This window comes from Panthera uncia, chromosome E3 (assembly GCF_023721935.1).
Source record: "Panthera uncia isolate 11264 chromosome E3, Puncia_PCG_1.0, whole genome shotgun sequence".
Taxonomy (NCBI): Eukaryota; Metazoa; Chordata; class Mammalia; order Carnivora; family Felidae; genus Panthera; species Panthera uncia.
In genome coordinates this window covers 26,897,320-26,910,492 of record NC_064815.1, presented here as the reverse complement: position 1 = coordinate 26,910,492, position 13,173 = coordinate 26,897,320, and the positions used below count along the sequence as shown (strand labels likewise).

Below are 13,173 nucleotides of genomic sequence, written 5' to 3'. Positions count from 1 at the left end.
CTCCTCCTCCTCCTCCTCCTCCTCCTCCTCCTCCTCCTCCTCCTCCTCCTTCCCCTCTTCCTCCCCTTCCTCCGCCCTCACTGCCTTCTGGGGCTCCTGGCCAGCTGGCCCGGGGCCAGGCCTGCCAGCACCGCTGCTGGTGGAGTTGCTGCTGCTGCTGCGGCGGCGGCGGCTGCTGCTCCCGGGGCCCCCAGAACCGGCTTAACCCCACACCTGCTGGGCCGTAGCCCAGCGCTTCCTCGGAGGGAGGGGCTGTGGAGGGCGGAGAGAAAGGGGAGGAGCTTGCGGGTAGGCCAGGGATTCCCCTACTTGTAGGCACTTGCTGCCATTGGCCTACCGATCCACAGAAGAGTGGGAAGGAATTTACCCGGGACTCTACTGGGTGCCACCCCATGAGCACCCAGTCAGTGTTTGGGTGCTGCTGCAGCTGTTAATGTATCTTTACTGGTTTCTACAGTAACGGTATGAGGAAGGTCCCGTTACCCTTCTCTGTCCTTATTTTAAAAAGTGGATTATTATGACAATCTGCAAACATGCCCCCAAGTAGAGAGAATGTGATAAAGTCCCAGGTACCCATCATGCAATTTCCACAATGATCAACTCACAACCAACCTTTGCTCATCTATACTCCCAATATCTTTTGTTGCATTGTGCTGGAGTATTTGAACCAAACCCCAAGCAGCGTAGTATTCCTCTTTTTGGATGTGGATATTGAGACCCTGGAGGTTCAGAAAGGCTGTCGGTGGTGCAGCTGGGACATTCTGCACACTCAGGTGTGCCCTTGTCTGGCCCTCACGTGGAGAAACAAAGATGTGCTCAGAAAGGTGCCCACTTGGACTTGCACTTTCTCTCCAACCGTGGTCACATATACATGTGTGCGTATGCACACACAGCCACCCACACAGATGCACCTGAAGACAAACCCAGGGGACCTAAAGCACCCCACCTCTCCCATCCCCTCCCTCCTTTGCCATGGAGAATCCTCACACAGGCTTGAAGGGTTTACTGAGTGCTCGGTGTGAAAAAATACCACCCCCCCCAACCGCCATTTTCTCTTTTTTGGCACCCTCAATCAACCATCTGAGCAAAAGCAGTGTCTAAAGGCCACAACTGCCTTCACTCTTGGGCTCATTAGGAAATGGATTCTGAATCATTTTGGTCAAATAGAACTATTCTTGAGCACATTAAAAATTCCTCATATTGGTCGGCTTTACATAGTTATCTCATGGATTTTCAAAACAGTCCTGGGCTGAGCTGCAGGGTTTAGCTCCAGTGTTTCTGCGGAGGTAACTGGGGCTCCTAGGCATTCGGTTATCTGCCCTAGGCCTGGGAGCTAGTATTTGATGGCATGGAGACTAGGACTGGCTGACACATCCCCTTCTTCTTCAGCTTTAGCTCATGGAAATTTTTAACCACTCTTCAGGGTTAGGGAAAAAAAATAATGCCTCCTGCCTCCACGTTTATATATTTATTCTGTATTTCTTTATTAAAATGCATCTGCACTCTGCCTCTATCCCTCCATGGTAACAATAGCTACCACAGCCAGGTCCCAGGTCCTCCCAAGTCCTGAGGTCCAGGAAGCAGCCGCCCACACAAACCCCCCACTCCTCAACTCTCTCCCCTTTGGCAATATTCAGAACACCGCCCTGCTGCTCCGCCCCCAGATCCTCCTTCCTTCAGCGCTGACTCGCTACAAACTATTCAAAATTTATCTTTGGACGCTCCCCGTCCTACCAACTCAGACACTCAGCCTCAACTTGGACTCCTCCGCGTCTACAGGCCCTGGGACATTGCTGGTCCCGGCGCCAAGTGTTTATTGCATGAATACATAAAAATTCATTCACACTAAGGTGTAAATGTGAAAGGGCTGTTATGTATTTTAATGGGTTACCTTTTGGGGGGGGGGCAATAATAGCCCTTTAATGTATTTTACGACTTACAAAGCTCCCTGTATTAATTCTTTTGCTGCCCCAACAACTTTATGGAGGTAAATATGAGATGAGGCATCTTTCAGAGAGGTTGTGTGATTTGCCCAAAGCCACACAGCACATCTGCAAAGATCTGCCATATAAGGTAACGTGCACACGTTCCGGAAATTAGGGGTGGATATCTTTCGGGGGTCCCTTTTTCAGCCACTTAGGGGTAGAACCCAGGTCTTCTTGCAGCTAATGTGTTGGCAAAGGGATTTCCGAGGGAGCATTCCTCCGAGCTGAAGAGAAATATGATGGGGGACTGAGGAAGTGGGCGCGAGCTCGCTACCCTGAACGGCCGCCTCGTCCGCACCCGGACCGTTGCTACGGTGGTCCCAGTCAAAGGTCGACCCCTGGGGCACCCAGGACCTGGCGGGCGCCGCTGCCGAGTCAAAAGTTACTGGGGAAGGATGATTTGGGCTCCGGGGGCGGACTGGAGTAAGCCTTTGAGCTCAGGCGGTGAAACGAGGTCCGGGCGCCCGGGAGTCTTCAGGGATAGGCGAGTCAGCTCCGGTGCCCTCCCCGCACCTGGGGTGGGGGGGGGGGACGGCAGGAAGATGGGGTGCAGCCAAGGGAGCCCGCCCCCTGCTGGGCAGAGACTCGGAGGGTCGGGCTCGCTACTCTCCGAGCCCCTCGGCCTGGAAAGCGGCACCCCCTGCCGGCCTCGTCACCCCACTGCACTCAGGGCCCCGCAGCCGCAGCCTCGCCCCGGCCCGACGCGGGGTGCGCACCCGGGAAGCGCCGAGCGCGCACGGGGTACGCGCGGGGGTGCAGGACCCGGGCTGCCACCGGGGGGGCGCCGCTACGCGCTGCGCCCCACTTTGCTCCGCCGGGGCTTTGGACACCGAACCAAACACCGCCCGGCCGTGCAGGGGCAGAGGGGCGACGAAGAGAGGACGCCTCAAAGCGGGGGCGGGTCGGCGCCAGGTCCCCCGCGCCCCGCGCCCTTTCTCCGAGTCCCCCCCCCCCCGCAGCCTCCGCGGGCTCGGCGTCCCCCGTGCCTCCCACCCCAGCCTGGCGGCGCAGCGCGGCGCGGCCGCTCCCACTCCGTCCTTGGAGGGTGTGGAAGGGTGGGTTTGGGGCCGGGGGCGGGTCTGGGGGCGGACCCGGAGGCGGGGCTGTCTCTGCGGCAGGGCCCAGCTCGGCTCCCCCCCGGTCTCTCTCTGTCTCTCCTCCTCCCTCCTCCTGCTCCGGGCGGAGCCCGGCATGGGGGGGGCCGGCGCCCGGCAGGCCAGGTACGGTGATGTGGAAATTGGGGAGCCTTGGTGCGGGGAGGTTTGATGGGGGGACAGGGAGTAGTGAGGATTGGCGGGGCGAGAGACGGAGAAACCCAGGGTAGCAGGACAAGGGGAAGGGGAGGGGTGCCCGGGAACCTGGGGCCCTTGGATGGAGAGGGGAATGAAGCCGCCAGGTTTGGAACAAACAGGGAAGGGAGAGGACGGCAGTGAGGAGGGGCGCCTAGGAGGAGAGGTGAGGCCGACGGTGAAAAGGAGAGTGTGTTTGGGGGGAGGGAAACCAAAGCAGGTATGGAGGCCGCAGCTCAGAAGGTAGCTGTGGGGCCAGACTAGAGACCCCGCGGGTGGGATTGAGGGCAGGGACTGGAAGAGGGAAGCCGGGAGCCTCCCAGATCCTGGAGGAGGAAGAAGGTGATTTGGGCCATCATGGAGAGAGGTGGAGACGGTCACCGAGGGGCCAGTGTTGCAGGAATAGGGGTGGACCGAGGCCCGGGCCCAGGCAGAGGACCGGAAGGGGGAACCTGCCCGCAGGGAATGGAAATAGATGTTTGGGAGTATTGTAGATACCCAACTTGGAGTGCCCCCACCCCTTCCCCAGCATCCCCACCCTGCCCTCATGACACCCCCTGCCTCGGGGCCCAAGACAGGGTGGGGATTCAGACTGTCCCCCCTTCCCCTGTGGGGTGCGATGTACGCAAATAGGCCCCAGTATAACTCCTTGTCTGTAGGTATGTCCAGTTCTGTGTAGCCGATCTGTGTGTGTCTGGAGGTCTCTGTGTGCTGTGGGTGTGTCGGGGGTGTTTATGTCTGTGTGTGTCTGCCTGATGCTAGGTTGTGTTTACCCATGCCGATCTATGTGTCTGGTCCTCTGTTTGTAGATATGGGTTCTGTGGCCTGGTGGTTTGTGTGTCTGAATGTGTGTTTGTGTGGCTGTGGGGTTGCTGTGCATTTGTGGGGCCTGTGTGGTAGATCAGGATGTATTTACAGGATGGGAATCTGTGTCGAGCTGATCTCTCCAGAATGTGTGTTTGTGGCTCTGGACATCTTTGTCAGGGTGTGTGACTCTGTGTACACATGTCCTCCTATGTCTGTCTGTCTACGGGTCCTAGAGGCAGTGTTGGGTTTTCTGTGCTTCCATCTGTTTTCCACTCTCTGAGGACCCAAGTCACATCTCCGCTTCTCTCTCTCTCTCTCTCTCTCTCTCTCTCTCATTCATTCCTGGCCCCCACCCACCCCACATCTTCCTTTTTTTCCTTCTCATCTCCACCAAGTGGATCCGGGACCCAGGGAGGGCCGCCCCCCCGGGCCTGGTGGCGCTGAGCAGGGCCCCCCAGCCCCCACCTCCTGCCCCACGACATGAACCTCCTCTACCGAAAAACCAAGCTGGAGTGGAGGCAGCACAAGGAGGAGGAGGCCAAGAGGAGGTAAGGCTGCGGACCCAGATTGCCCTCTGGGCTGTCCCACACCTCTGCTTCCCCGGTGGCTGGACCACATCCCTCTGCCCTTCCTGGCTCCAACAGCCTCGTCATGAGTCTGATCTTAGAGTCTATGCTCAGTACAGAATTGCTGGCATTGCATACACCCTCTCCCCACCCTGCTCCTGGCTCCTGGCTCCAGCCCTCATCCTGGCCTCATGGGGGGCTTCTGGCTCAGGAGCACCCTGTTGGCTCTTCCCCACCCCTGGAGGCCCGAGTCACCCCTTCCTGACTCACCTCTGGCCTGTAGTCTCCTTTCTGTCTATGTGGGGCTGGCTCCAGGCGCCCCTATCACCTGACCTTGGTAGGGGCAGACCCTGCTACCCTCATGGTCCAGGGACTGAGTCATTTGAGGGGCACCAGAGAAGATCCATTTGCCTCCCTCCCAGCCTCCTCTGCTGGGGGAGATGAGGGGGCCAAGCGACAGGGTTTTGTGTGTGTGTGTGTGTGTGTGTGTGTGTGTGTGTGGTAGGAGACGTGAAGGCTGGTTCCTGCAGAAGAGCCAGGGCTGGGGACCTCTCCCTGCTTGCCCTCTCTCCTTGCCCTCCCAGGGACCTGGATCCTGGCCTCTCCGCTCTCGCTCCCCTCTCTCTTCATTCCCATTGACTGCACAGCCTCTTGGAGCCTGAGTCAGAGCCACCTCCCTGCTCCCTTCTCCCTCCTTGAAACTGTGGAGTTTAATTCTTTTTGTTAATTAGATTAATCAGAGCTATGACTACAGCGATCTCTCCCTAATGAAGGGTTAGTAGACAGGGCCTTAATGAGAGCCCACCCCACAGTGGCTCTCCCCTTTTCCCTGCCAGCCGCCCCTCCCTTCACTCACACAGAAGCTCAGGGACAGTGAAAGGGAATGGAGGTGAGCCTGGGAGGTTGACAGAAAGGACAGCACCGAGAGAGAGGAAGAGAGAGGGGAAGGGAGGAAAAGGATCAGCAGGAGGAGGCTGATGCGGCTGTACGGCCCTCATCTGGGAATGGAGGCGCGGTGTGGTGTGGGAGCACAGGCCGTGGTAGCCGGACGTGACGGGAGGCCAGAGACCAGGTGTGGGCCAGCGTGAGCCTGGGAGGAGCAGGGCCGTGATGGCAGGTGTATGTGCCAGACAGGGCTGTGCTGCCTGCGTGTGCATCTCTCTACCTGTGCATGAAGCCGTCCACACGAGTGCCGTGTGCCAGATATGCCCAGGCTGGGATCACACAGCTCCAGCGATACTCCTCTGCACACATACTCATCCCTTCTCTCATCCCTGCTCGCCTCTCCTCCCCAATCTCCTTGTCTTTTTTAAAGCCTAGGGATTCTGCCTGACGTTTCTAGTTTAGTGCCCTAGACCTTTGGGCAGCCTCCCATCCCCACCCCAGGCCCCTTCCTCCTCTTCCTTCTCCTCGAGGCTCCTCCTCCTCCTCCTCCTCCTCCTCCTTGGAGGCCACAGGGTTGCACACCCCTCTTAGGGTAGAGGAGGGGGAGGCCCAGGCCTGAGGCCCAACCTTTGTTCCATCTTTCTCTCTCCAGCTCCAGTAAGGAGGTGGCCCCTGCAGGCTCCGCAGGGCCCGGGGCCGGCCCAGGGCCTGGGGTCCGTGTGCGGGACATCGCCTCGCTGCGCCGCTCCCTCAGGATGGGCTTCATGACAATGCCAGCCTCCCAGGAGCACACCCCCCACCCCTGCCGCAGCGCCATGGCCCCACGCTCACTCTCTTGCCATTCAGTGGGCAGCATGGACAGTGTTGGGGCTGGGCCTGGGGGGGGGAGGTGGGGGTCTCACAGAGGACAGCAGTGCCCGAAGACCCCCTGCCAAGCCCCGGAGACATCCTAGCACCAAGCTCAGCATGGCAGGGTCGGGGGCAGACATGCCCCCAGGCAAGAAAGCAGGTGAGATACCCCCAACCCTTCCCGGGAGCTGGGTGAGCTGGGAGGATCCATTCCAGGCCAAGAGAGGCCTACAGGGGAGGGTCCATTCAGGGAAGAACCAAGGGAATGGAAGGTTCCATTCTCAGAGGGAGTGGGGGGAGGGTTGTTTCTTTTTGGAAGGGCCTGAGATGAACCATTCAAGGGTAGGGGAAGCTCCCTGAAAAGCCCATTCCTGGGGAGGGGGTGGCCTGGAAGGGACACGTGAAGGTGGAACAGAATTTAGGGTGGGAGCTGCAGATTCCAGGGAGTTCATTGGAAGGATGATAGAGCTGGCTGGTAGCAAAGGAACCTATGTGCTTTCAGTTGAGGAACGTGGGGGAAATAAAGAGGCAGATATGTCCTTGCAGATGGGGTAAGAGATGAGAGGGGGTCTGCCCATCTCCTTCCCCCAATAAGAGCCCAGTTTATTTTTCTCTTTCCCATTCTGCCCAGGCTCACAGAAGCCAACCCCAGAGGGCCGAGAGTCCAGCCGGAAGGTTCCTCCGCAGAAGCCCAGGCGAAGCCCCAACACTCAGCTCTCTGTCTCCTTTGATGAGTCCTGCCCCTCAGCTCCCTCTCCTCGAGGGGGGAATCTGCCCCTTCAGCGCCTCAGTAGGGGGTCCTGCGTAGCTGGGGACCCTGAGGTGGGTGCCCAGGAAGAGGAGCCCGTGTACATTGAGATGGTGGGGGATGTCTTCAGGGGAGGAGGGCGAAGTGGAGGGGGCCTGACTGGGCCCCCTCTCGGGGGTAGAGGCCCGACCCCTCCAGCTGGTGCCGACTCGGACTCGGAGGAGAGCGAGGCTATATACGAGGAGATGAAGTACCCACTGCCCGAGGAGGCAGGGGAAGGCCGGGCCAATGGGGCCCCTCCATTGACCGCAACCTCCTCGCCACACCAGCCTCAGGCCCTGCAGCCCCACACCCACCGCCGGCCAGCTTCAGCCCTCCCAAGCCGGAGGGATGGGACACCTACCAAGACCACTCCTTGTGACATCCCCCCACCCTTCCCCAACCTCCTCCAACACCGTCCTCCGCTCCTGGCCTTCCCCCAAGCCAAGCCTGCTTCCCGAACCCCTGGCGATGGGGTCTCAAGGCTACCGGTCCTCTGCCACTCGAAGGAGCCAGCGGGCTCCACCCCAGCTCCCCAAGTGCCTGCCCGGGAGCGGGAGACGCCTCCCCCGCCACCTCCGCCTCCTGCTGCCAACCTGCTGCTGCTGGGACCCTCAGGCCGGGCCCGGAGCCACTCAACACCGTTGCCACCCCAGGGCTCTGGCCAGCCCCGGGGGGAGCGGGAGCTCCCCAACTCCCACAGCATGATCTGCCCCAAGGCGGCAGGGGCGCCGGCAGCCCCTCCTGCCCCAGCCGCCTTGCTCCCTGGCCCCCCCCAAGGACAAGGCTGTGTCTTACACCATGGTGTACTCGGCGGTCAAGGTGACCACGCACTCCGTCCTGCCAGCTGGTCCGCCCCTGGGTGCTGGGGAGCCAAAGACGGAGAAGGAGATCTCAGTCCTCCATGGGATGCTGTGCACCAGCTCGAGGCCCCCAGTGCCTGGGAAGTCCAGCCCCCACAGCGGGGCCATGGGCGCAGCAGCTGGGGTCCTCCACCATCGTGGCTGCCTGGCCTCCCCGCACAGCCTTCCGGACCCAACCGCAGGCCCCCTGACTCCCCTCTGGACCTACCCAGCTGCAGCAGCTGGGCTCAAGAGACCCCCTGCCTATGAGAGCCTCAAGGCTGGGGGGGGTGCTGAATAAGGGCTGTGGAATGGGGGCCCCATCCCCCATGGTCAAGATCCAGCTTCAGGAGCAAGGGACCGATGGGGGTGCCTTTGCCAGCATCTCCTGCGCCCATGTCATCGCCAGTGCAGGGACACCAGAGGAGGAAGAAGAGGAGATGGGCGCCACGACATTTGGGGCAGGCTGGGCTCTACAGAGGAAGGTCCTGTATGGAGGGAGGAAGGCAAAAGAGCTGGACAGTGAGTGAGGGGTAGGAATTTGGGGGTGGGGGACTGGGATGCCCGTGATGATTTCAGGGAAGTGTTGGAAGGGTTATTTGGAAGCCACAACCCATTGTCCTGAAGTGGGAAGTTTTCAAGGAGACCAGAGAATAAGGGCATGCAAGAGACTGAGGGGAGGGGGTCCCCACATGTGCACTGGAGGGGCAAGGAAGATCTGCAATGGGAAGGGGCTGGAATCTGGCCCCAAGAGTAGCCTCCTGCCCGGTCCTGCTCTACTCCCTGCCCTTCCCTTTGCTAGGCTGCAGGGGTGTGTGTTTGTGAGTGTGCGCGCACACGAAGGGCTAAACACAGCTGCCTCCCAGCTGTTGCCATGGCAACCCATCCAGACAGGAGGGAGAGGAGAGGGAGGCCCCTACCGTTGCCTGGCAACGCAATGCTCTGCCAGGCCTCCTCTCCAAGCTGAGCTTAGTTCACTTGCAGCCCTTCCCCCAACAACCTCCCCCTTCCCACTTCCTGGCTCAGGATTTGGGATCTCCCCCTCCTGGGGAAGACCAGGGCTCCTGGTCTCTGTTTCAGATGGTGGTCATTCTGGCCCTATCAGGCCAGGAGGGGCTCTGGGGCTAAAGCTGGGCCAGGGGAGTCCCCTTTGACCACAGAAAAGGGTTTGACAAGAGCAAATATCTGATTCTCAGCCCAGGGATGGTACCAGTGGGTGGAAAGGAAAGTGGCAGTAATGGGGTCCCTCGTGTGTGTGTGTGTGTGTGTGTGTGTGTGTGTGTTTGGGCAGTGTGAGGTAGCGTCCCTGCCTTCCCAGCTGTGACTTCCAAAGGGGCAGTTACTTCTGGTCCCTGCATGCCATGGTGTGTGTTGCTGGGGGGACAGCAAGACCCTTCTCATGTGTAGGCACTGAGCTCCCCTTGTCATCCCAGCAGAGCTCGAGGATGGTGCCCGGGCCTGGAACGGCAGTGCCGAGGGTCCAGGCAAGGTGGAGCGTGAGGACAGGGGCCCTATGGCATCAGGGATCCCGGTGAGGAGTCAGGGGGCAGAGGGCCTGCTGGCCAGGATCCACCACGGAGGGGACCGAGGAGGGAGCCGCACGGCGCTGCCCATACCCTGCCAGACGTTTCCTGCCTGCCACCGCAATGGAGGTGACACCCTTCCCACACCCGGACACAGATGGGGCCGGATGGGGGAAATCTCTCTGGGTCCATGCCCCGGGCCCTCCATTTTACCACCACATGTCAATTCCCTTTCCTCCTCTGCTGAGTCCTGGGCAGCCTAGAAGGGGCTGCCCTCTGGGAACTTCGGGAAGGGAACCTGGAGGCCCCGACCCCTCCTCACTTCTCATTTCCCACCTCAGACTTCACGGGAGGCTACCGCCTGGGGCGCTCCGCCTCCACCTCTGGAGTCCGGCAGGCCGCGCTCCACACACCCCGGCCCTGCAGCCAGCCTAGGGATGCCCCAAGCCAGGTGAGGAGGAGGAGGACGGAGTTGGGTTTTCTTTTATTTGTGAAGGAGCAGGTAGAGAAGCAAGCCTGGGTATGGAAAGAAAAGTAGGAGGTCAGCCTGGGGCTGGCACAGTCTAATAGGGGTTCAGAGGAGAGTGGGGGGGGGGGGGGGGAGGCAGTGATCCTGGGAAGAGCCTGTATTAATCAGATGGACAGCCTGGCAGGGCCACCACTGGCCTGCAGTGTCCCTCAGTGCATTTAGGAAAAGGTGTCTCCTTGGGGTGGGATGGGGCGGGACCAACTCAAAAAATGCATTTTGCAGTTTGTTAAAGGTGCTCATTCCTCAGGGTGAGACAGGCCCAGCCTGGCCGGTAGGTACCCTGTGAGGCCAAGGGTGCAAGGGCTGGGTTCCTGTCACCCACTCCCCACCCCCAGCTAGAGGGGAGAGGACAGAGGCCTTGGGGGGCATGACATGAACTTGTTTCTGGGGAAAGGCATCGGTCTTTGCAGTGGGGGACAGGACCTGGTCACTCCGAGGTCCTTGACCCCCCCCTCATTCCTTTCTCCCCTCGTCGCGGGCCGGCGGCGGGAGGAAGGGGCACAGACCCACCCCGCGCTGCCGCTGCCGCTGCCGCTGCCCCTACCGCCTCAGCCTGCCCGTGAGCGCGATGGCAAGCTGCTGGAGGTGATAGAGCGCAAGCGCTGCGTGTGCAAGGAGATCAAGGCCCGCCACCGCCCCGACCGAGGCCTCTGCAAGCAGGAGAGCATGCCCATCCTCCCCAGCTGGCGGCGGGGGCCCGAGCCCCGCAAGTCCGGCACCCCACCCTGCCGCCGGCAGCACACGGTCCTCTGGGACACTGCCATCTGAGGAGGCCGGGAGGCCGGGGCACCGGACTGGGGAGCGGGGCGGGGGTGCCAGAGACTTGCCTTGAAAGAGGGACACTTGAAGGACCAGGTGAGAGAAAGCCAGGGAGAACCCCTGCCTTCCACCCTAACCCCCGGAGACGGGGAGTGCGCCAGGCCCACCGGGCTTGGGGCGCCAGCCGCGCCCCCTGAGATTTGGGGGAGGAGGGTTTGTTTGAGGTTGGAAGTGAGGGCCTCCGCTGCTCTCCCAGCCGGGCGAGGTAGACTCCTCCTCCTGAGAGGGCAAAGGCCAAGCCAGAAGTCAGCGTGGGGGAGGAGGGAAGGGAAGGGAGGAAGGAGGGCGGGTCAAGTGAAGGACGGGGCTAGAGTGTGAGGTAGAGGGGCTCTTTTATAAGAGCCGGGAGTGGGGAGGGGGTATTTATTTCATTATTTATTTTAGTTGGGAGGGCAGTTCTGGGCCCTTCTGACCTACTCCTGGGCAGGGAGCAGACAATGGTGGGCAATTAAAGGGAACCAAGTTGGCGCTCTCCCCAATGCCTGAAGGCCCCACCATCCGCGCCCACCCCCAAGCTGGGGATCAGTCTGGAGTGGGGAGCCCAGTGAGAGAAGGGAGGGAGGGACCCCGGTGAGCTGAGGGCCGCAGACTCATTACAGTACTTACCAATGGCCAGAATTTGGTAGTGAGTGTGGCCTGCTGTGAAACAGGCATCTTATTTAGCTCTGGGGTGAGGGTCTAGCACCAGGGATGGGCGGGATGATGGGGAAGGAGGGGCATTTTAGCGGGTGGGGGGTGGGTAGGGTATTTATTTAAATTTTAAAAAATCAGAAGAGATGTCAGGAACTTTTTTTTAATTCCTTTCTTTTCAGAATAATATATTAAAAGACTAACGATCCTAGAACTGGCTTCTTCTATTTCAGTGTGCTCCGCTTTTCTTACACCTGTATCTTTTCCCTCTTGCCCCATGGTTGGTGGGAGTTGGAGGTGGTGCAGGGAGGGGTGAGTGGCTGTGGCAAGTAACAGGGAGAGGTGGAGTTTGAGGTAAGTCTTTGGGAATGCCACCATGCTGTGATTCAGCAAGCATTTACTGAGCCAGCATCTGATATGTGTTTGGCAATACACTCATACAGAAGGAATATTCAGACTGAAGCCTGCCCTCAAGCAGCTTCTAGTCTACTAAGGGGGAGGAGACACCTGGGACAACACCGGACAGTGCTACAGCAGTAAGGGGGCTGGGAGTGGCTGGAGTAATCTAAGGCTTCCTGGAAAGTGAGCCTAAAAGGACAGGTAAGGTCTGGATGAGCAGGGGGAGGAGGGACCGTCCCAAGGTCACAGTATGATTATCTGCAGAAGAGTAGGAGATGGAGGTGGGGCAGGCAATGTGTGTAAATAATGCAACGGGCAATGAGTCAACCATGATGAAGATGGTTTGGAGAGATGGGCATCAAAGCAAGATGCTCAGCCTCAAGAAGCAATCACGGGAGAGGATAAAAAGTGTCTGGGAGAATGGAGGGCAAGGGACAGTTTGTAAGATGCAGCTGAAAGAACAGCCCCTGCTGGGGAATGAAGGAGCCAAAGGGGGGATCCTTGAAGCCCAAGTTTGGAGCTCCTATGATTGGGTAATGAGCACCTTGACAGAGCAAAGCAAGATTCCTTTGAGGGAAGAATTTTGGATTGGAAGCAATGGTTAATATCCAGGCTGAAAGGTTTGTTACCAGCTAGAACAGTGTGGTGGATGGCACAAGAGATGTTTTTAAGCAATCTGAAGATGAACATTTTTTTTTCTTTAAAAAAAAAAAAGATTTTATTTTTAAGTAATCTCTACACCCAACGTGGGCCTTGAACTCACAACCCCAAGATCAAGAGTCACATGCTCTACCGACTGAGTCAGCCAGACACCCCAAGAAGAACATTTTTTTTTAAAAAGCTTTAACAGTTTTCTATTTATTTTCATTCCTATTAGAGAAATTATAACCAGGCACATGAAAGTATTTGTTATTTCATGGGTATTGTTGCACAAGATGAGGCTAAATTTATTTCTAATGAGTTGGTTTAAAGAAGAATGTTAAATAATGGTACAGGTATGATATACAGAATATGGCAAATTATGACAGGGTATGAGAAATTTTGGAATTTGGGAAACACTGACTTAGAGAAGAAATGACAATAGTTTGGGAGAGATGAGAAAACTGTAGATAGTAGGAGTCATCAATATAGAAATAATACTCAGGGCTGAGACTGAGTTTTATACAGGAGAGTGTGGATGAAGATAAGCGTTAAGAAGAAAATATGAACAGGCAATAGCTTTTTACATTTTTATTTATTTCCTAAATTGACATATATCAACGT

The 13,173-nt window shown here is 58.3% G+C and overlaps 1 protein-coding gene across 1 annotated transcript; it reads left to right on the top strand.

Annotated features, from left to right (window-relative positions):
• The first annotated feature begins 3,097 nt into the window (after positions 1-3,097).
• NYAP1 (neuronal tyrosine phosphorylated phosphoinositide-3-kinase adaptor 1) lies at positions 3,098-11,609 on the top strand. The gene is given in 9 exon segments (XM_049638857.1): positions 3,098-4,629; positions 6,185-6,410; positions 6,412-6,541; positions 7,013-7,938; positions 7,940-8,293; positions 8,295-8,532; positions 9,447-9,662; positions 9,875-9,984; positions 10,567-11,609. Coding segments are annotated over 9 exon segments (2,532 nt in total). The 5' UTR covers positions 3,098-4,561; the 3' UTR covers positions 10,831-11,609.
• Positions 11,610-13,173: the final 1,564 nt, after the last annotated feature.